Raw genomic sequence first — 22,919 nt, 5'->3', positions numbered from 1 at the left:
GTTGAATTCAGAGGAAATGCTGCCTCTCTCCAGGTTTTTAAGTATATTGAAATATAGTTCATTTGTCATGCAAAGAGAGCGGTCATTCCATTTGGGAGATTACGTAAGACGATTTTACAATGCCAGCCATTCTGGCCAATTGTGTTTCATTGGTATTACTCAGCTTTTGGCATGATCAACATTCAGGGACTGTTAGAAGTGATGGCACTCTACCTAACCTCTGTCTTTTCATCATTCCCAAAACTGTTTTATTCTTCAGAGAATGTGAGATTAGCACGTTACATGTGTCACTCTCTGCATTTCAGAGGCTTTTAGCGTTTCAGGTGCCAGATGTCTTTGCAGGGTTGTGCTGCGGAGTCACCCAGAGCCTTTTTTTGTTGAAAAATACAAAAACCTCATTGGTGAAGTCCCAGCTTGGAGAGGAGAAGTGGAAACTACAGTCGTTTCTCAACCTGACGGACACCTCCACATCTCTGGTGTTTGTAAATGATCGGCAGGTCCAGGTTGGTGTGTGGTCCAAATGACCCAGAAATTTGGCCAAGAAGACCAAGTTGTAGTACTTCATGTTTCACACTCCAAACCAACAGGGGTCAGTATAGTGCCTGGAAGTCGGGTTGTCCACTCCTACAGTCAGAATACGGTAATGACTGACTTCCTCACCATCAGCTGAGAGCTGCTCCCTCGCTGCTGCAGTGTCTCTGGTGGAAATGGAACAAGGCGTCGACAGAGTGAGTGTGGCGTTGCCTTTCTGTTTGTAGACTCGTGTTTTAAATTCTCAGCTTTGACACTTTGCCCGTGGTGAGGCTGAGGATGTGTGAACGAGACGGTGGAGCTGGAGAGGAGGGGGTCACCATGTACAGTGCGGGGGCCATTGTTTGAGGGGCCATAGGTTGAGCAACATCATAGAACTTCCCTGTATAATGTTGGACTCTGCTCTCAAAGCTCTCCCTTTGATCTTTGGGGCTCTTAAATGTTGGACTTTCATCTCACTGCCCTGTCTCTTTATCTGTGCAGGGCCTGCTGAGGGAGGGGGCCCTGCGCTGTCAGATGTCACAAACCCCCCTCTCAAATAGACTCTCTCACTATCATCTGACTTTAGCTCCACCTGTCAGTCACTGCAGTCCTAGAATTCTGTCCATCATCTTTGATCTCTCACTCTTCTGTTCCAGAGGAAATGAATGGGGGGTGACCCGTGATGACCACTGCTCCATCGGGCCACCCTCAGATGAACCATGTAAGAAAAAAAAACACCAAAGCTGGGCAGCTGACAGAGGTCTGTATTATGTGATATAATGGATTTGTTGCTACCTTTAATTGTTCTCCTCCCTGTAGGAAATCATAGCTCTGCCTGATGAAACTCCTTCCTGGAGCTGCAGCTCCTTAAATGGAAAAATGACCATGAACCCACCGAGGTGCTGTTAAGGCTGCCAGAGCCGGTGGGGTTTTTAAAATCTTTTCAAATCTATTTGCCACATTTCTTATAAATGTTCATGAGTTAGTTATGAGTCAGTTACATTGCTGACAATCATTGTCATGATTTTATCAGAAGACCTTTTTATAAAGTCTGATTAAAATTAAGTAGCAAAAGGTTCAAGGCATTCATTTGTGCGTGAAATGTTTCTTCCGCCACTGACATCCCCTGATGCCTCGTCATCTTAAAGGAACGTCTTCAAACACTTCTCGAGAAACGACGGCCGCCACATTTAATGCCAGCAAGTCTGTGGAGTTTTTCAACTGTTTCCACTCTGGCCTGTCTTATTCTGATGGTCACCAACTAGTTATTTTTGTGGCATCGTATTCCTCTACGTCCGTCTAACTCTTCACCGCTGTTTCTAACATCTCTCAAGTCGAGGCCGTCTCTCCCTTTGGTCCAACTGTCTCTTCTCCTCTCTCTTTTCCTCTCAATGGAATGCACATTTCCACTCGACACAAACCAACGGCTGAGACGGATCCCACTGGTACGCGGAGGCCTGCCCACATCGAGCAGCTCTGGCCCTCGGCTGAGCTCCGACAGCAGGCTGGGTGGAAGTGGAAGCATCCAAAGTATCAATTGTAGCGGATTTTCACGTGTTTTTATCTGATGTTGCAGACAGTTGAGCTTGAAAATATTGATTTGATTTTGGAGCCTCCTCAGTGTCGCTTTAATAAATTCTCAGGTATTTTCAGAGGAACCAGCTGTGGAGTTCAGGTGGTGCTTTGACAGGAGGACCCACTTTTGTCTCCCATTCAAGCATCGGGTCCGTCCATCTGTCCTCCATTGACTCAACAACCACGTCAAGCCTGGCCTTGCTGAAGAGCAGTGCTGGGCTGTCATGAGGGTCCGACATGACAGTCAGAAAACCTGACATGACAGACAAAATGAATGAGATGAAAGCCGGGATTCAGGACAGCTTTTGAGATAACAGACGCAGAGATGACAGAACTTCTGAGACGCTCACGCTGCTCTAGGAATAATCTGGTAACTCCGACGCTCTGAACTGATAGAGGTGACAGGCAGAAAGGTGGATATGAGAGTCAGAACCCCAGGATCAGAGTGACAGATTGTCAGGGAGGTTTGTGACGTCCCTCTTGACCCTCTCTGGAGGGTGGTAGAGTTTTGAGGTCTTGAGGGGTCCGGAGGGACAGGGGTGCACAAACTTTGTCCCTTGAGGGCCCAAAACTCAAACGAAGGCCACACATTGTGTTGCTGATGCCTCTTGTTTCTGTAAGAAATAAACAAACTTTCTCTGCCTTCATTTTTTTCACTTCTCCTTCACTTGCGCCAAACTGTGGAATCACTGACGCAGGCATCTTCATCAGGGATTCCACGCGTGTGAGAGGCTGCATTACCGAGCCTAAAACAAGAAGCATAAACAGATTTACATAATTTATGATGACTATGATGATGATGATGATGTCTGGCGGGCCAGGTTTAGCCTCAGAGCCCCAGTTTGGACAACCATGCTCCAGCGAACGACGGGCAGTGAGAGTGACGGGGTGGCGGGGTCTCCCACGCACCCACCAGCCTCCGAGGGGGAAGAAAATTACGCCATCGGAAGGTAATTACGTAACTGCGTCTCCTCACGGTCACGGACGCTCCCGGCGGCCGGCGGGTGATTGGCAGGCTCGCGGCGACGGTCTATATAAGAGGCGGAGGGACGGAGCTCAGCCTCCAGTCCGCCGATGCGCTCCTCCCAGCAGGACTTACTCTCCCTCCGGTGCTGGAGGTGCCGCTCATCCTTGTTTCTTCCATCCGGCATTCAGCTGCCTCCTAGTTCGCTCTGTGCTTGTCTTTAATCCGACCGGACACGAACCTCTGGCCTCAGGTGAGTCGAACTTCTTGACTTCTTCAGTGACGTCAATATCCGTCACACCTGTGGTCATCAAGCAGGCTTCTTCATCAAGTTCGATCCTACTGGAGCGACTGACTCAGAAACTCGTTTGACGTCTTGGCTTCTGCTTCTTCTTCTAAACTTGTATCAAAATCAATAAATACTTTGAACCACGAAATAAAGTTGATAGAAACTCAGTCGGTATCCCTCCGCTGTTTTACTGGATACCGACCAGTTAACTAAAAGTAGTGCGAAGTGCCATTTTCTCCATAATGAAACAATGTATAATTTTCCCAGATACATAAAAATGATATTATAGTGGTATTATATAGACTGTATCGTATAGACTGTATAGTTTTATGCATTTATTTGTTCACTCAAAGAGTACTTGGAGTACTTTGACATAGACCCAGAATGTGTATTCAGAGATTCTGAAGTAATCCAAATATCTCGGTTGTGTTTTGAAGCAGACATGATACTGAGGAGTCTCCACTTGCTGCTTCTCTCCTGTCAGTTGCTCCTGGCATCAGCTCAAGGTATCTAGTAATCACCTGTGAGGTGACCTCACATCACACACACCTGGAGTGGTCACACGGATGCCGCCTTTCCTGTCAGTTTCAGCTCTTCTTCTCTTGTCTGATGTGTAGATGGTGAGCAGGAGGACGACACGTCGTTTGACTTGTTTGAAATCAGCGGCATCACTCGCAAGACGCTTGGGGCCAAACAGTTCCGGGGTCAAAACTCAGATTACCCTGCCTACCGCTTCATCCGCTTCGACCACCTGCCCCCAGTGAGCCCCCCCATACTAAAACAAATCCTGCGACAGATCCAGAACAATGAGGGCTTTGTGTTTGTGGCCAGCATTCGCCAGGACCGCTCTTCACGGGGCACCCTGATTGGTCTGGAGGGCCCCGGTGGCCGGCGGCAGTTTGAGATTGTGTCCAACGGACGGGCCAACACTCTGGACCTGGTGTACTGGGTGGACGGCTCACAGAACGTGGTTTCATTCGAGGATGTGGACTTGTCGGACTCGCAGTGGAAGAATATCACCCTGCATGTTCACGGAGAAAACGCGAATCTGTTTGTGGGCTGCAGCCTGATCGACAGCTTCATCCTGGATGAGCCTTTCTACGAGCACCTGCAGGCGGAGGGCAGCCGCATGTACGTGGCGAGGGGATCCATCCGGGAGAATCACTTCAGGGTGAGCCGGGTCGTTTGCGGTTGCAGGACCGGACCGGCAGGGCTTGGTTGCTCCTGTCTGCGGCGCCACTCAGCTGCCGCGGCGAAGACGTGCTAACAGCTCGTAGTTTTTGTCACTTGTTCCAAGTTGAAGGACAGGGCTGTGGTTTTACATCAGCGAATCATGAAAGCTCCGTTTAAACAAAACACTTCCAAATGTTTAGACTCCTTCTTTACAGCGTTGGAGATTCGCCCTGCACAGTCCCTCTGCATCCACATCTGGACTCTGAATTGGCCCTCGTGTGTAAGACGACTGAAAGAAAAGACAAGAGTTATCATCAGTGTGGAGAGGAAGTGTTTGTTGGTTAGGGAGACGAGTTACCACATACACAGGCGTCGAGAGTGAGAAGTAGAACTTCAGTAATGTCAGGGGGATGAAGCAGAACCACCCAACACAGGAAAATAAGATCAAACATCATGACTTATATTTTACAGTTCACACATTGCATGTTGCATAAAGAAATACAAGCAGTATCAGTAGGTTTATGAATAATAGATGTGAAAAGAGACGCATTATTTCTGCTTAATGACTCATTATCAGGGGACATGCATGTCTGCAGTGAGTCCTCTGTGAGAGGAGCGGAGTGTTACCACGGTGATGAAGGTCCGTCTCTCGTTCCCAAACAGGGCCTTCTGCAGAATGTGCGGTTCATCTTTGACACCCCTGTGGACGACGTCCTCCTGAGCCGAGACTGTGAGGTCACCAAACCAGGTGAAGTGGGGTGTTTTCGTAGGCTGTCTTCCACCCAACGCGCTGCTCTAATCAGCAGGACCTGTTTCATTTGTGTGATGTTCATGACCACAAAGCTGAGTCAGAATGATTGCATTTGCAAAGCCTGATATCTTGCAGATGTGATTGGGAAACTCTGTCACGTGAGAGCTTCTAAAGCGCCGTGTCTGCTTTTTGTTAAGTATTGACTCTCCAGACCAAACAGTTTGGCATCGCCACTTGACTCCCTTTGTAATAACTCTCAGGTCCTTGCAAAAGTGGGTCAAAAGCATGCAGATTTGAGGTATGTGGCGAGATCTCTTGGCTTTCATTTCTTGTTTATGAGAGGAGCCGGCGGTGCCTCGGCGGGAGGGCAGGGAGTCTGCGTGGAGCACAGGATAATTCCATTTACACCTACAGACCCTTAGACTGAATTCCATCGGCGGGTCACTTGGAACAACGCCCTGGGAAAGAAAACGAGAGGAGAAAGTGAACGCTATACTGCAGAGCAAGGAGATTCCACTTCTAGCTGCGCGCGCGCACACACACACACACACACTGAGGTCATGAATTGGCTGATTTCGTTACTTTTCTCACACTGGGAGCTGAACTCGATGGTTCTCTGCAGGGCTCACATGAAAAGCGGCTGGGGCCTGAAGGTCTGAACATGTGTGTAATCATCCTTTTCAACAGAGATGCAGGTCAGCAGATCTGGAAACAGTGTCTTTGATTCGCTGTGACAAAGCGAGTCCTTGTGAGGTGTGTTTTACATGATAGAGCTCTGTTGCGTTTCTTTCTTTGCCACATGCAGGGTTGAACTCCAGCTGAAAGAGTTTATTATGCAAACACCAGAACTTGGTACCAGGCAGAGTTCCACACTGATAGCTGCTTTAATACCATCAAACCACACAAAAGACGCTCGTTTCGAACCTGAATGAGCCAAATTAAAACTACAATCGGTCGTTTGTGTGTTCCTCCTTCAATCCGTTTTTTTCAAAATTAGAGCATGTCTATCAGGGACAAAAGAATGTGAAAATACTTTCACAGACAAGCTTGCACGCGTTCACATGCACACGCAGCATGGAGCTCTCCTGAGGGTTGAATGAATCCAGCAGACTGAGAAGGAAGGAAAACAGCACCGGCTGGAGGGGTGATCATTGGGCAATTTGTCTTGATTTAGAGTCCTCAACTCCCCGGCCTGTTATTAATCTTCACCGATTTAACGAACGCCATCCAAACCACTCGTAGATCCTTGCTGTTGTTTGGCTGAATGACAGGCACTCAGCGGAGCTTTCAGGTGTGTCTGGTGTGATTGTTTCCTCTGTCACATTCATAAGCTTCATCAGGCCACAAGTCCTGTTCAGCAGATCGAGGAGGGAGTGAGGGAGGAGACTGATGGATGTTGTCAGTGTACCGAGGATCTCTTGTTCTCAATGTAAGAATGTTACATCGAAAACTGCAGGCGTGAGGTGTGTTTGTAGCCAACAGGAAGTGATCCTGTCAGGGATGAGGTTTGTTTGTAGTCCAACAGGAAGTGATCCTGTCAGGGATGAGGTTTGTTTGTAGTCCAACAGGAAGTGATCCTGTCAGGGATGAGGTGTGTTTGTAGTCCAACAGGAAGTGATCCTGTCAGGGATGAGGTTTGTTTGTAGTCCAACCGGAAGTGATCCTGTCAGGGATGAGGTGTGTTTGTAGTCCAACAGGAAGTGATCCTGTCAGGGATGAGGTGTGTTTGTAGTCCAACAGGAAGTGATCCTGTCAGGGATGAGGTGTGTTTGTAGTCCAACAGGAAGTGATCCTGTGTCAGCAATAATGTAAATTGACCCTTAAAGGCATGAAGCATGTTTGTTGTCCAACAGGAAGTGGTCATGTCATGGATGAGGTATGACCTCCACCACCTCTGTAGACCCCTATAAACTCTGGTTAGAAACCCACGTATTTAAGACTCCACCACTCCACCATCCACCGGTCTGGTGTTTACTGGTGGATCTGATGTTGAACTGAACCTCCACCATCCACCGGTCTGGTGTTTACTGGTGGATCTGATGTAGAACTGAACCTCCACCATCCACCGGTCTGGTGTTTACTGGTGGATCTGATGTAGAACTGAACCTCCACCATCCACCGGTCTGGTGTTTACTGGTGGATCTGATGTTGAACTGAACCTCCACCATCCACCGGTCTGGTGTTTACTGGTGGATCTGATGTAGAACTGAACCTCCACCATCCACCGGTCTGGTGTTTACTGGTGGATCTGATGTAGAACTGAACCTCCACCATCCACCGGTCTGGTGTTTACTGGTGGATCTGATGTAGAACTGAACCTCCAACATCCACCAGTGTGGTGTTTACTGGTGGATCTGATGTAGACCTGAACCTCCAACATCCACCAGTCTGGTGTTTACTGGTGGATCTGATGTAGACCTGAACCTCCAACATCCACCAGTCTGGTGTTTACTGGTGGATCTGATGTAGAACTGAACCTCCAACATCCACCGGTCTGGTGTTTACTGGTGGATCTGATGTAGACCTGAACCTCCAACATCCACCGGTCTGGTGTTTACTGGTGGATCTGATGTAGACCTGAACCTCCACCATCCACCGGTCTGGTGTTTACTGGTGGATCTGATGTAGACCTGAACCTCCGCCATCCACCGGTCTGGTGTTTACTGGTGGATCTGATGTAGAACTGAACCTCCACCATCCACCGGTCTGGTGTTTACTGGTGGATCTGATGTAGAACTGAACCTCCACCATCCACCGGTCTGGTGTTTACTGGTGGATCTGATGTAGACCTGAACCTCCAACATCCACCGGTCTGGTGTTTACTGGTGGATCTGATGTAGACCTGAACCTCCAACATCCACCGGTCTGGTGTTTACTGGTGGATCTGATGTAGACCTGAACCTCCAACATCCACCGGTCTGGTGTTTACTGGTGGATCTGATGTAGACCTGAACCTCCAACATCCACCGGTCTGGTGTTTACTGGTGGATCTGATGTAGACCTGAACCTCCAACATCCACCGGTCTGGTGTTTACTGGTGGATCTGATGTAGACCTGAACCTTACAACATTATGAGCCTTCGTTAAGCCAAAGACTGAGATGAGGGAACTGGACGTTAAAAAGTAGACTTATTTCTGTGTTTTATGACTCATTCGTGCTCCGCTCTGTTCTACAAAGATCCCAGCTGGCAGACATGCTCCTCTGACCTTGACTTGCTGCTCTGGATGTGTAAAGACATCTTACTGTCAACGTCCCACAAGCAGGCTGAAGCACCAAAGAATGAGTCAGGACAGAAGCTAACTGGAGGGAGTTAGAAACACGCCTGATGCTGCTGATCAGCTGGATCTCAGGCTGCTTGTAAATCCATTTGTGTGGTCACTGTTGTGTGTTGAGTTCCTATTGGAAGTGTCCACGTATGTAAAAAGGTCACGCCGATTTATGACAACGGTGTGGTTTTCTCATCATACGAGGAACACCCAGATTTCTGCTGCGCGCTCCCCGGTGCCACCCCTCCCCGTCCTCCCACAGCCAGCCCTGCTGTCATCTCCGTGGAAAGATTGACCGTCACCCTTTCAAACTGATACATTTTTTAAATCAAACACTGCTGACAGAACATCTGTTTTTAGGGACACAATAAACATCATAATCCCCACATCGCTGTGATCTTTGGTTGGCTTCAGGAAAACAGGAAATCACTGCGTTCCCTGATCACTGCTCGTGTTTCGATCATGATATCTCTTCAATGTGTTTTCCATCACCAGTCTGTGTTGCTCACTCGCCCCGATGTCTCTGCGGTTTCTGCTGCAGACGATGCCAATATTGTGAGTGAGAGCACAGAAGTGGTGGATGTGAGTCCCTCCATCACGACCAACATCATCGGCCAGAAGACTGACGAGCCAGGCGCCGATATGTGTGAACGCTCCTGCGAGGAGCTCAGCACCATGTTCCAGGAGCTGAAAGGCCTTCGAGTGGTCGTCAGTAACCTTATCGACGGCTTGCAGAAAGTGGTAAGGAGTCGAAGTGATCCTGTCTTCTTACACGTTCTTCATGTCTACTTTTTAATGTCAGTGATGAATGTGAAATCGCCAAAGTCTGTCTTCAAGTGAGGGAAGAAAACTTGACATCAGAGTAAATGGACATTCTAGGAAAATAAATGCCCCTCACGTCAGTGTGGCCACCCCGAGGTAAGAGGTTTGAATCAGGTTACTAGGTAACCCACATTGATCTGAAACCAAACATTAAGTAGCCGCAGGACTGTTTATACAGTGGCCGCCACGGCTGAGCCTGCGGAGTCCTGGTATCTGTGGCAGCATGAGTCAGACAGATTTTATGACATGTTACATGTGGATATAGGAAGTGTTCCCCTGGCAGCGCCGGCGTCCAGTCGAATGTCTGGCTGTGTTTAAACAGCCCATGTGTTTCCTCTGGGAGCCTCCCAGCAATAAGAGTCTGGGCATGAACCTTGAGAAAAATGGCTGGGATGAGAAGGGTCCCTGAGGCTCTTCCAGACCGAGTGGTGTCTCAGACTGCACTGCTGCACACTGCTGCCTCCCTTTTCCAGCAGACACACACACACACACGCACAAACACATACAATTCTTTGGCAGTAGTTTATGGACTGACAGTTCCCGACTGTAAGGATTCAAGCCAGAGATTTTCTTGTCTCCAGTTTGGTTGGAGGTTAAACTGAGCATAAGTGAGCAGGACATTTCAATGGACTATTTTACTAGAAACGGTGTAATAATGAGCAGGACGTTTACAAGTGCTCTCATTCATCATGTTCCTTTCTGTTTGTGGGATTCTTTCTTCTGAAAGAGAGAACTCAGAAATGGGTCAGCACAATTAACTGACATTTTCTTCAAACTGCGATGGCCGACTTAATATGCACAGTAACAGGAGCTGCCAGTGTCCCAGCGTAGCCGAGTCAGTGAAGCCCTCTCATCAAACTCTCCAGATGTAAGGAGATGCTCGTTTGGTGCTGACCTCAACAGTGCTGAGGGGACAAATGATGTTACAGTTGCAGAATTTGTCAAAATAAAGTGATTTGTTTTCTCTTTGTGTCATGCAGCCCTACTACAAGAATTGTGCTTGTCAGATTGTCAGTGACCCGGAGGAGCTGGTTGAATGTGGTCGTTGAGCAGGTTCAGACCTGAGTGGTACCAGCTGGGGAGTGGTCGCCTTCAGCAGCGGCTGCATCTCTTTCTCCAGTGTCCCTGAACAGTTTCTGAAATCTGTCGTATGTTCACAGACGGAGGAGAACACAGTCATGAAAGAGGTTCTAGGGAGGATGAGGAATTCTAAAGAGAAAAACATGTGCTGGCAGGACGGCCGACTGTTTGACGATAAGGAGGACTGGGTTGTTGACAGCTGTACCAAGTGCACCTGCCAGGTAGAACGGAATTCTGTGGGAATATGTAAAGTTGTGTTCCTGACGTCAATGAACCTGATGTATCTGATATCTGCTGATGGCAGGAGTCCAAGATTGTGTGTCACCAGATCACCTGCCCTGCTTTGGCCTGTGCCAGTCCTGCCTTCGTGGACGGCGAGTGCTGTCCTGTGTGCATGGGTACGTAGCCGCTCCTCCGGTTTGCTCACAGAGAACCTTCTACACTGCCAATCCTGCACTGGCAGAGCTGGACAACTGTGTTCACTCAGAAACACAAAGTAGCTTCTAATGAGAAACGTGCGTTGAAGCACAAAGTAGCTCAAAATATAAGACGTCACAGGTCATGTGATACAGAGTCATACATATGAAGAGTTAAAGTCGTGATGAGAATAATTTTCTTATTCCTCTCCTTATATGATTGTGCTTCAAGTGGAGGAGGATGGCTGGTCCCTTTGGTCAGAGTGGACGGAGTGTACAGTCACCTGTGGGACTGGAACTCAACAGAGGGGAAGGTCATGTGATGCAACCAGCAACCCCTGCACCGGACCCTCAATCCAGACCCGCAAGTGCAGCCCGGGCAAATGTGACAGCCGTGGTGAGTAGCATCTACTGGCTGTAGCTCGACGCCGTCCAGTGGTGCCAGGCTCCCCGCTGTGACGTTACTACGAGTGTGTGTCATAAACAGTGTCATCATGGAAATGTGTGTATGAGGTGAGATTTATGGATCCTTCTGATTGAGGGGAGGTTGGATCTCAGGGGGGCCCAGCAGGGTGTGCCCGCTGGAACGGACTTCCAAATAAATCACTGGCTGAGAGGGAGTTCCTCTGTGCAATGACTCACCGCTGCCCGCCATGCAAACATATGACATATTAATGAATGTTGTCATCAGAGGGAGTATCAACGAGGTGGATGTCAGGGTTTTACTACGTTGGTGTGGATGGAACGGATGAGCTGGGTGTTTGATAGACAGCAGGATCAGCATGTGTTTCGTGACGAACTGCTGGACGATGAGCGCTCACACACGATGACACAAACACTGCCACTAGAATCCGTCCTCACGTTGGAAGCCATCATAGGCAACATCACATCCTGTTTACTCTGCTGGCTCTACATGTCTGGTAGGAGTCTCCAAAGGAAATCTAGAGGATAATACATGTGTTTTTGTCCTGTTTGTTTCATGCCCAGTTCGTCAGGATGGAGGCTGGAGCTTGTGGTCACCGTGGTCGTCTTGCTCAGTGACCTGTGGAGAGGGCCAGATCACCAGGATACGCCACTGCAATGCACCCGTGCCTCAGCTTGGGGGTAAAGACTGCGAGGGAAATGGCAGAGAAACTCAAAGCTGCACTGCCAATCCGTGTCCAAGTGAGTATTTTGGCCAAGTGGCGTCTCTGTTACAGCAGCGTCAGACTTCACCGTGGCTTCCCTGAGGCAACTTTCCCCATGTGGTTCAAACTGGCCTCCCGTCCTCCAGGAAACGCTGACCCAGATCAGCCTGATGTGCTTTCTCTTGTAGTTTTAAATCCCAGGCTTCTGGCTCTGGCTGCTCCTCGCACTTGGGACTTTCCGTGTTTATTTTTATCAAGAAACAAAGTTTAAACATCTGTTAGTCCCAGTATTGAACCTCCGTCTGTGTAACTCTATAGTTGATGGGGGTTGGGGACCCTGGTCTCCATGGGCAACCTGCTCAGCAACATGTGGAGGTGGCATCAAAAGTCGGACGCGTGAGTGCAACAGTCCACAACCTCAGTACGGCGGCAAGAAGTGCATGGGAGAGGCTGAAGATTCTGACTACTGCAACAAAATCGAGTGTCCTATTGGTGAGAGCTCCTGATTTGTGTTGAGGTTTTTTACGATGTCAATCTGTGCATCCACATTTATGTCCTTCTTGAGATGACTTAGGATGCATTTGTGTACAATAATCAGGTCAAAACTGTCCTTTGTCCATTTATGGGAAAATAATGTACAACATGTAATGTTATTGCTAATCAGCAAATTCTCGCATGCGAACACAGTGACTGTTGTCCAGAAAACCTCATCTGCTAACAATCATGGGTTCGTGTGGACACGTCCCTTGTTTTGTTTTCAACTTCTTTATATGAATATGAGTCTTTCAAGTCTGGATAAGTTCGACATGTTCCAGGTGGTGGAGTTTCGTCTAGAATCATCACACTGAGATAAAAATCACTACAAATGAAAGCTGAACCTTTCAGAGACACATTCTACTGGATGTCCTGTGATGTTTAAACCAATTTCCTTCGTTTGCATCAGATCTTATTGTCTAAATCTCTTACAGATGGCTGTCTGTCTAACCCCTGCTTTGGGGGAGTGGACTGCAGCAGCTCTCCAGATGGTTCCTGGGAGTGTGGCCCATGCCCAGCTGGTTTCCGTGGAAATGGCACCCACTGTGAAGACATTAACGAGGTAAAGGTTCCTGTTTGTCTCATATGCACAAACCAGATGTATGTTCAAGACTTCATTCATGTAATTATTTGTTTGTATTTGCCGCTGCTGTTCGTTCCCTCCCCAGTGTGACATGGTGTCAGATGTTTGCTACCAAGTGAGTGGAATGCAGCGCTGCATCAACACCGATCCAGGTTTCCACTGCCTGCCCTGTCCAAAGCGCTACAAGGGCACTCAACCTTTTGGAATGGGAGTGGAAGCCGCCAAGAAGAACAAGCAGGTGAGTCGTTGCCAGTAACAGGGTCTTGATTGAATACCCTGGAGCTCTCTCCACAAGCGAGCAGGGAAAAAATGTGGCAGAGGAAAGAAAGATGTGGAGCCTTCAGCACCAAACATATTTTCACGAATTTATGAGTGATGGCGGCAGCGGCGTGGGTGGTTCCGAGGCTTCATCCACTGGGTCGCGTTGTTGTGTTGTCTCACAAGAATGTGACACACCTTGACCTCGGGGGGGGGGGGGGTGAATGTGTCTCTTAACAACAAACACGTGTGACACTTGTTATTACACTGTAATAACGGCAGCAGATCAGAATATTTTGATGATATTAATGGACATTAACCAATGGACATTAACCAATGGACATTAACGAATGAACATTAACAAATGGACATTAACGAATGAACATTAACTAATGAACATTAACGAATGAACATTAACTAATGGACATTAACTAATGGACATTAACTAATGGACATTAACTAATGAACATTAACTAATGGACATTAACGAATGAACATTAACTAATGAACATTAACTAATGGACATTAACTAATGGACATTAACGAATGAACATTAACTAATGGACATTAACTAATGGACATTAACTAATGAACATTAACTAATGGACATTAACGAATGAACATTAACTAATGAACATTAACTAATGGACATTAACTAATGGACATTAACTAATGAACATTAACTAATGGACTTATCTAATGAACATTAACTAATGGACTTAACTAATGAACATTAACTAATGAACATTAACTAATGGACATTAACTAATGAACATTAACCAATGGACATTAACTAATGAACATTAACTAATGAACATTAACTAATGAACATTAACTAATGGACATTAACTAATGAACATTAACTAATGGACTTATCTAATGAACATTAACTAATGGACTTAACGAATGAACATTAACGAATGAACATTAACGAATGAACATTAACAAATGAACATTAACTAATGAACATTAACTAATGGACTTATCTAATGAACATTAACTAATGAACATTTACTAATGGACTTATCTAATGAACATTAACTAATGAACGTAACTAATGGACATTAACTAATGGACTTAACTAATAGATAATGAGCCCCTGTGGGCGCCACCCCAGTGACGCACTGTTCTCACCTCAGTTCCCTCGTGAAGCCAGCACCTGCCAACCCTGCTAACTCTATTGAGTCTTGGTAACATGAAGGAAGCATCTTATAAGAACATCCAGGAGCCTTATCACCTATTGATTACCACCAATTATAAGCATCTTACTATGCAGTGTTACTTGTATTTAACTGTAGATACTAAATGCTGCATTGATACACGCGGAAACATGTGAAATCTTCACGTTTGCGCCTCTACTGCCACAACACGCCAACTGCTTGTTTTCCTGGACTGTGACCTCACAGAGCCTCAGCTGAGGGTGCGGGGCCATTCTCACTGCCACTTGCATAACATCTCTCACAGACCATTTTGTCACTCTTTGGCCTTTGCAGCTGCTTCTCTTTAATGTGATGCCCCAATTTCACTAATTAATTTGGGGGAAAGGGGAATTGTCTCACTGTTGGCATGAAAAGGCTCCATTTCACAGTTTGATCAAAGGCCTGATCTTGCTGCCACTTTCTGCTCTTTGAGGTCACTGAGTGGCGTCCAGGCTGAAATCATATTCATGCTGTGGTAATGAGTGGCAGCTGTGAATAGCAGAGCAGTGAGGCACACTGGGACATAAGATGCATCAAATCCCTCCAGACTGGAGTGGCTTCTTATTTGGAAGGAGCTGAATACAGTGGCAGCATGAAGGATGACGCCAGTGGCAAATCTCACATTACAGTTCCATGTGCGCTGTCCTCTGCAGGTGTGTGAGCCTGAGAATCCATGCAAGGACAAGACCCACAACTGCCACAAATACGCAGAATGCATCTACATCAGCCATTTCAGCGACCCCATGTACAAGTGTGAGTGTAGGACCGGATACGCCGGGGATGGCTTCATCTGTGGAGAAGACTCAGACTTGGACGGCTGGCCCAATCAGAACCTTGTGTGTGGCGCCAACGCCACCTATCACTGCAAGAAGGTGTGTTTCTTTCCTTTCATCATTTTTGGGGGACAGCACGCTATCCAGTAGACCTGTAACACTGCTAAATGTCCCTCCACTATTTTAGGACAACTGCCCTGCCCTTCCCAACTCTGGACAAGAGGACTTTGACAAAGATGGCCAAGGAGACGCTTGCGACAAGGATGACGACAATGATGGAATTCTTGATGAGAGGGTAGGTAGCACAGCTACACACCTGAGTTAGCATGCACAGTAGGCCATGTCAGTAGGTTTGCTAACAAGTATGTCCATCCTTCCACAGGACAACTGCGCCCTCCTTTACAACCCTCGCCAGTTCGACTTTGACAAGGACGATGTGGGCGACCGCTGTGATAACTGCCCCTATGAGCACAACCCTGATCAAATAGACACTGACCACAACGGGGAAGGGGACGCCTGCGCGGTGGACATTGATGGAGATGGTAAAAATATGAGTCCAGTCGTGGCTTAACCTTTTGTATGGCAAATGTCACAATCTTCCCTTTTTTCTCAGAAATCTTAAACGAAAATGACAACTGCCCACTTGTCTACAACACTGACCAGAAGGACACAGACATGGATGGAGTTGGTGACCAGTGTGACAACTGTCCGATGCTGCACAACCCTCTCCAGGCACTGAAACACCCTGCTTCATCCTCATCATGGTCATCGTCATCTGCTGTATCGCTGCAGCAGCTCCAGTCTCCATGCTCATTTCTCTGTTTCCCCTACAGACGGATTCAGACAACGACCTTGTCGGAGATCTGTGCGACAATAACCATGATATTGATGAGGACGGTCATCAGAACAACCTGGACAACTGTCCGTACGTAGCCAACGCCAACCAGGCGGACCACGACAAGGATGGCAAAGGAGATGCGTGTGACTATGATGATGACAATGACGGCATACCTGATGACAAGGACAACTGCAGACTGACCCCCAACGCAGACCAGCTGGACGCTGACGGTGAGAATGGAACACTGGGATTTACAGGAAACTTGTGAGGATGTTTTCTTGTGATAGTTGAGTCAGTTTCATCTGTATCGTTCCCTGCTGCCCCCCCCCCTAGTAGAGCAGGTGGAGAACCTCCCCCCTAGTAGAGCAGGTGGAGAACCTCCCTCCTAGTAGAGCAGGTGGAGAACCTCCCTCCTAGTTGAGCAGGTGGAGAACCTCCCTCCTAGTTGAGCAGGTGGAGAACCTCCCTCCTAGTTGAGCAGGTGGAGAACCTCCCTCCTAGTTGAGCAGGTGGAGAACCTCCCCCCTAGTAGAGCAGGTATAGAACCTCCCTCCTAGTAGAGCAGGTATAGAACCTCCCTCCTAGTAGAGCAGGTGTAGAACCTCCCCCCTAGTAGAGCAGGTGGAGAACCTCCCTCCTAGTAGAGCAGGTGTTGAACCCCCCCCCTAGTAGAGCAGGAGCAGAACCTCCCTCCTAGTAGAGGTGGAGTAGATCCAGGATCAGTGGGGACGGACTTCTGCTTTGACCTGCTGGAGGGAGAGAAAGACGGAGGACAAGGACAGGGACAAAGACGGAGAAGAGACAGAAAAGAGAGGGACAGAGTGATAGGAGGGAGAGACAGACGCGGACGTCTATGTTTATGCATGCATAGAGTGCACAGCAGTCATTAGGAGGGGATGCTAACGACTCGTGAAGCTGCCATGGCGAGCGGCTCTGGCAGCAGGTGTGAAATATGGTGGCTGTGGAAAGAGTGGAGTGCTGCAGTGGCACGAGTGATGTCATTCCATGACTTCAGCGAGCAGCCCAGGAGGGCACACGCCAGCTTTTCATTTCTTGTAGGTTTGCTCTTGATTAGCTTGCGGAGCCCAATTTGCGCTGGGTTACCTGGAGTTTTTACAGCTGTCTGTAACTGGAAGCAGGCGGCGAGGGAGGAAAGTCCCGGTCACCGATGCTTTCACACTCTTCACAGCTTGTCACATGGTGTTTATTTGATAGAATCGTTTTAGCCCCTTGTGCAATAACAAAGATGCTGACAGAGAGCAGCCTGCTACTTCAAGGCAGCGGCCTTCATTAGCCACTGGCGTCCGTTCCTCGTGGGCTCCTGGCCTGCAGTCTGGTTCTAATAGTCCTCAGAAGTATCAGTGGAAGTTGTCACAGCATGAGAAGACAGTTGGTTTGGCCTTGTTGACTTGGCACAAGTACTACACTAGTTTCCTGAAAGGAACGGCTTTTTTTCCAATTCATTGTTGATTTAAAGGCGGAGGATTGCCTCCACGCTCACCGCAGTGGCCACATTGTGACATTTACATCAGCCGCTATAGAGATTTTTCTCCAAACTACGGAAAAACAGGTGACAGGTTTTGCAGATCCAAAATAACTGAGGTCAACTTTCATGTCTTCTGTAACAGGCGATGGAAGAGGCGACGCCTGCAAAGACGACTTTGACAACGACAATATCCCAGATATCCTAGACGTGTGTCCGGAGAACAACGCCATCAGTGTCACAGACTTCAGGAAGTTCCAGATGGTCCACTTGGATCCTAAGGGCACCACTCAAATTGATCCCAACTGGGTGGTCAGACACCAGGGCAAAGAGCTTGTTCAGACAGCCAACTCTGACCCCGGCATCGCCGTAGGTGAGAAGAATGCGTCCCCGGTCTCCGGTTCATCTCCATACCAGCTTCATACTGATATGAAGAAGCTGGAAATGAGAAGGAATTTGAAAGTAGCAATGTCCAGGCCAAATCCCTGAGAAGGAGAGTTGATGAGGCTCTGCTAAGATCAGACTGAAACATGTTCACGTGGGGTCAGGGCATGTCTTTTGTCATTCTACTTGCATGCATGTGGCTTGTTTGTCCTTCATGTGTGAAGGGACAAGATGCAGAGTCATGAAAATGGTCCTCACGTGTGGTGACGTGTTTGAGCGCCTCCTCTTGCTCTCTGACATCACAGGCTTCGATGAGTTCAACGCTGTGGACTTCAGTGGGACCATGTACGTGAACACCGACCGAGATGACGACTACGCCGGCTTTGTTTTCGGTTACCAGTCGAGTGGGCGCTTCTATGTGGTGATGTGGAAGCAGATCACTCAGACGTACTGGGAGGACAAGCCCTCCAAGGCCTTCGGCATCTCTGGTGTTTCACTCAAAGTCGTCAACTCAACCACGGGCACGGGAGAAAACCTCAGGAATGCCTTGTGGCACACGGGCAACACCCCCGGGGAGGTGGGCGGGGTTTAAATGATGAAATTTTAAATGTGTAACTGCTGCGGTGTTATTTTTCACATGTGATGTCTTTGATTTGACGCAGGTGCGTACTTTGTGGCATGACCCCAAGAATATTGGCTGGAAGGATTACACAGCCTACAGGTGGCATCTTATCCATCGACCAAAGACGGGTTTCATCAGGTAAGATGATGAACGTGACGTGTGCCGTCACACCTGTACTGCTGTTCCTCTTCCCTTTTTATAGCTTCTTCATCGTAGCTTATAAACTGGACAGAGGTGATCAAAGAGAAACACGATGAGCAGGAACAAGACAAATATTCAGTAGAAGCCAATGAAATGTTGGTTTAGCCACAAATACTTTCCAAGCCTTGATGTGAAGACACGAAGAGCTGAATGTTTGTCCTGATAATTGCAGGGTTGTGGTCTATGAGGGGAAACAGATCATGGCTGACTCAGGACCAGTTTATGACAAGACCTTTGCAGGAGGAAGGTTAGGCTTGTTTGTCTTCTCGCAAGAGCTGGTCTTCTTCTCCGACCTCAAGTATGAGTGCAGAGGTCAGTAGAAACTCTTTCAAGTCTTTTAAATATGTAAACCTGTGTGTTTGTGTGTGAGTGTGTGTGTGTGGGGGGGGGGGATACAGGAACAGAAGCTTGGATAACGACGTCTCACAGCAGCTAAATAAAGCTAATGAGGCTAAACATCGACCACCAGTTGCTCAGCTGTTGCTTATCCATAAAGATTCAAACTGGGTGATTGACAAAACGCTTCTAAAATGATTTTCAGTAAATAATGTTGAATTATGTTGTATTGTAACTCCCAACTGCATCCTTTTAGGGGCGTTCATTCCTCAGTTCAGCCTGTCAGATTCAACCAATGACTCCTCGTCCCGCTTGTGTCGCACGTAGCCGGAGTCCTTCTCTTCCAGGTTGTGCGTCCTTCCTGCCCTCTCTTACCTGGAAGAAATTTCTTCAACTTTGGAGAAATGTTTACTGATGCCGGCCTCACATCTGATTTTACTGGAGATGTCAATGTCTCTGACAAATCCAAAGCCAGAATAAAAGAATTAGTCTTGCTGGAGTTGTTGCGCTACGATGGCGGTCGATAGGTGAAGGGTGGTCCGAACTCTCCAACCAGCCAGCGGTCTGTCTCGTCTTGGCGACAGGAAAAAATCAAAGGTGTTTGCTATAATGGAAGGTCTTCAGTCTTGTCAAATGCAAATTGTGCTGTTCAGTGACGTGAACTTTGTAGACAACCAACAGGTGCGCGCTCTTCATCACGTCTTTGTCACACACTCAACTCAGCGAGTTGGTAATCAGTTGTCTTTAGAGGTGCAGTGTTGCACAGCAGTTAAAGTGAACCAAATGCTCGGGGTCAGTGGACGAGCCCGCCTGGGTCCAGCAGCGCGTTGAGAGTCACGTCTCTGAGCCGTCAGCCTCGTTCTCACACTTTCTTTAACTGCATGACTTCTCATTGTGTCAGAATCTTTCCTGGCCTGTGATTGGATGAGTGAATCAACCAAAGCAGTAGCTGAGTTACACGTGTGACATCACGAGCACAACAGTGCAAAGATGTCATAGGACACATGGGGCAAAGAGGGTGGTAGCCATGTGATCATTGGTCTGGCTAGCGTGTGTGTGTGTGTGTGTGTGTTGTGAATGCACACATTGACTTTTCTTGCATATATCCAGTAAAAACCCAACTATTCACAGAGGTAAAGAGCCCTCTACTGTTTAAATGATGTGGAACAAACCTTTGAATCTTCAATCTTTCTCAATACTCAGATAAGCCGGAGTTTCCAACCGTGTTCAGCAGGTAATGACCAGAAGCAGGTTACGTGTTGTGTGTTGGTCGTCACGCTATGCCTCCGTTTGCCAGCTTGTCTGTGTTCAATGCCTCAGATGCATTGTGAAAGGCCTTGTGTTCTTCCAAGGACTTCACTTCTTCATGTTTAGCACTAAAAAGTGGAAAGTGAGCCTGTGGTCTTTTCCCAGCCGTGTCACTGAAAACACGCTTTTGGTTGTACATGTTTGTGCTGCGTTCTGGCTCTTTGTGTGAGTCTCACTGAGCATCTGAGTTTTGATTGTGGCTGTGACTGAAGCTCTGCCCTCCGTGTGTCCACAGATAACTGAATCAAGTTGGAGCTCAAAAGACAAGAAGGTCCCAAAGTAAACATCACGTCATCACTAAATCCATTTCACCATAAATGACTTGCCGTGCTTCCATGTTTCACTTGATCAGTCGCTGGAGAGGAAACACGGCTGTTTTCTGTTTTCCAGGTGACTTATATTCAGTTTCCTTCACTGGGAAAGAAGGACTGACAAGAGTGGACGAGTTAGAAAAGCCTCTGCAGAACATTTCATTATACCTAGTGTACCTATGTTCCTTTTTAAAGAGTTTGTTGTACAACCACTTCATGCTGTACGTGCTTCCCTACAGTTCTCCTCCTAATTGTTAGCTGTTCTCCAGTTCTGGCAGCAACCCTCCAAAACACCATCCAGCTGTTTACAGTTGTTTCTGTTTCTCCTCCTGCTTTTCATCCTCAATGAGTTTTCATGGAGAACTTGAGTGAACAACTGAGAAAAGCCATTTTAGTAAGTGCCAAAGATGTTTATACTAAGAGTCTGTATCATAATTCCTTTTGTAAATTATTTATGCTCTGCTATTTGTTTGTTTGCATTTTGCTAGTTTGTAAATAATTATTTATTTGTTTACACTGACAAATGGCGTAATTGAGAATCATGAGATAGAACATTACAGTACCCAGATGTTCCTCTAGGGCTGCCACGCACTTCCGTCACTCCGCAGTCGCCTCAGATAAACTGGAGTGTAAAGCTTTTGGAAAGTATCCAAAAATATCAGCTGCTTCTGAATAATGGCGTATGTAAACACACGCTTACGTGTGTGGTGGCAGCTCGACAGCTTCTGTCGGCCGTATGTTAAACAGCCACTGTTTATTGTCTTCATCGCTCACTCCACGAGAGCTTGTAAATGCTCCGTCGCCCAAACCTGCTACCCAGCACCACTCGCCGACCGCATGCAGAAAGGGTTCAGTCACAACATCAGCACCCGCATCTTGTTCTCTCTGAGCTGGAGGTGAGTTCGACACGCTGGAACCGGTCGATCTGTCACATGAACGACCATCCTGAGTCATGTGACCGCGGCATTAGTGACTACAGGGAAAATATTTAGCACAAAATAAGGATTAACATTCCTGGTAATCATGAATTTCTCTTCTGGATGAATCAGTGAAAAGTTGTGAATGTGTGGTGGGTCGAGCTGTTTCAACTATGATGTCATTCATCTGTGTAATATTCACTTTGTTCATTTTGTTGAGCTTCCAGTGCACAAATGTAAATGTTTTTGTATACTTGTGGTGTTAAACATGAGTGTAAGGTTTGTTCTTTTTCATAAATAAATCACTTGTACACCATTTTGCAGGGTTTTTGTGGAGGGCAATGAGCAGTCGTGGGTGGGAAGTGCAGGTACAGGAAACATCCACTTTTAAAAAATCACTGGATATTGTAATCATAGTCCCAGGAAGCTGGCGCAGTGATTTGACGTGACACCCAACACTTGGGCCAGTACAACCCAACATCAGTCTGGTGGCTGAGAGTGAGGTGGCGGTGCGACACAGGCAACCTCCTCAGGTTCTGTTCATTGCTTCATTTGGGGTTTTTCATTTGCATTAAGAAAGACATAAATATAATGTTCAGTTATCAAGTGTTCAAAAAATCATGGCGCATGCTCAAGCCTGATTGGATCCCACCAGGACAGGTTTTTATACCTGTCGTGCCTGGGGGCTCCATTCCAAGAACGTCTCCTCAAGGACCTGGAGGTGTCCTGAGGCTCAGGACTGTATTGTAAGTGGGGTCAGGTAGTGAGGAAGGCCTCCTCCCCTGTTCAGGGATGGGTGCTCCAGCTTGTCCATGAAGCTTCCTGTCCTCTTTTAAACCATCTGTCTTTGGCCAAGATGCATAGAAGTCGCAGGCGATTCCCTGCTGCTTCTGGGATCCTCTTGCAACCAAACCAGCTGTCCTGCTGAAAGTGCTCTCAGATTTTCACCAACAAATTGGTAAAATCACACTCCTTCCACCCAGAGGGGGGCGAGAGAGAGATTGCTGTTGGGCCCTGAAGATGGAACCGTGAACCCAGTAAACACACAGTGACATCCATCATCCATCCATCCATGCCTCCATCATCCCTCCATCTTCTCCCTCTTCTCCTGTCCAGGGTGGTGGGGGTGGAGCCTATCCCAGCAGCCTTCCCCCTGGACAGGTCATGGCAGGGCCAACACATAGAGACCCCGTGCT

The 22,919-nt window shown here is 47.5% G+C and overlaps 1 protein-coding gene and 1 long non-coding RNA gene across 3 annotated transcripts; both read left to right on the top strand.

Moving 5' to 3' along the window:
* Positions 1-478: 478 nt before the first annotated feature.
* On the top strand, positions 479-1,720 carry LOC147248027 (uncharacterized). 2 transcript variants are annotated; one of them, XR_015109479.1, is made up of 4 exons: positions 479-503; positions 588-728; positions 1,170-1,234; positions 1,333-1,720. It is a non-coding gene; the product is annotated as an uncharacterized LOC147248027 (long non-coding RNA). The 2 variants fall into 2 exon arrangements; XR_015109478.1 differs by having other exon boundaries at positions 1,170-1,720.
* Positions 1,721-3,118: 1,398 nt separating this feature from the next.
* Positions 3,119-22,029, top strand: thbs2a (thrombospondin 2a). The gene is made up of 23 exons (XM_086179800.1): positions 3,119-3,305; positions 3,782-3,847; positions 3,959-4,512; positions 5,178-5,262; positions 9,073-9,272; positions 10,514-10,654; positions 10,738-10,831; positions 11,082-11,246; positions 11,837-12,013; positions 12,295-12,468; positions 12,945-13,072; positions 13,179-13,331; positions 15,204-15,422; positions 15,511-15,618; positions 15,706-15,865; positions 15,937-16,055; positions 16,157-16,391; positions 17,790-18,017; positions 18,334-18,605; positions 18,691-18,788; positions 19,024-19,163; positions 20,391-20,421; positions 20,731-22,029. Exons 2-23 carry the CDS (start codon positions 3,784-3,786, stop codon positions 20,732-20,734), a joined length of 3,549 nt encoding a protein of 1,182 aa, XP_086035926.1. The 5' UTR covers positions 3,119-3,305; positions 3,782-3,783; the 3' UTR covers positions 20,735-22,029.
* The last annotated feature ends 890 nt before the right edge of the window (positions 22,030-22,919 follow it).

Source organism: Aulostomus chinensis, chromosome 16 (assembly GCF_037954235.1).
Source record: "Aulostomus chinensis isolate RoL2024-O1b breed Wild chromosome 16, RoL_Achi_v1.0, whole genome shotgun sequence".
NCBI lineage: Eukaryota > Metazoa > Chordata > Actinopteri > Syngnathiformes > Aulostomidae > Aulostomus > Aulostomus chinensis.
The sequence above is the reverse complement of the archived record's forward strand: the minus strand, read 5'-3'. Positions and strand labels throughout refer to the sequence as shown.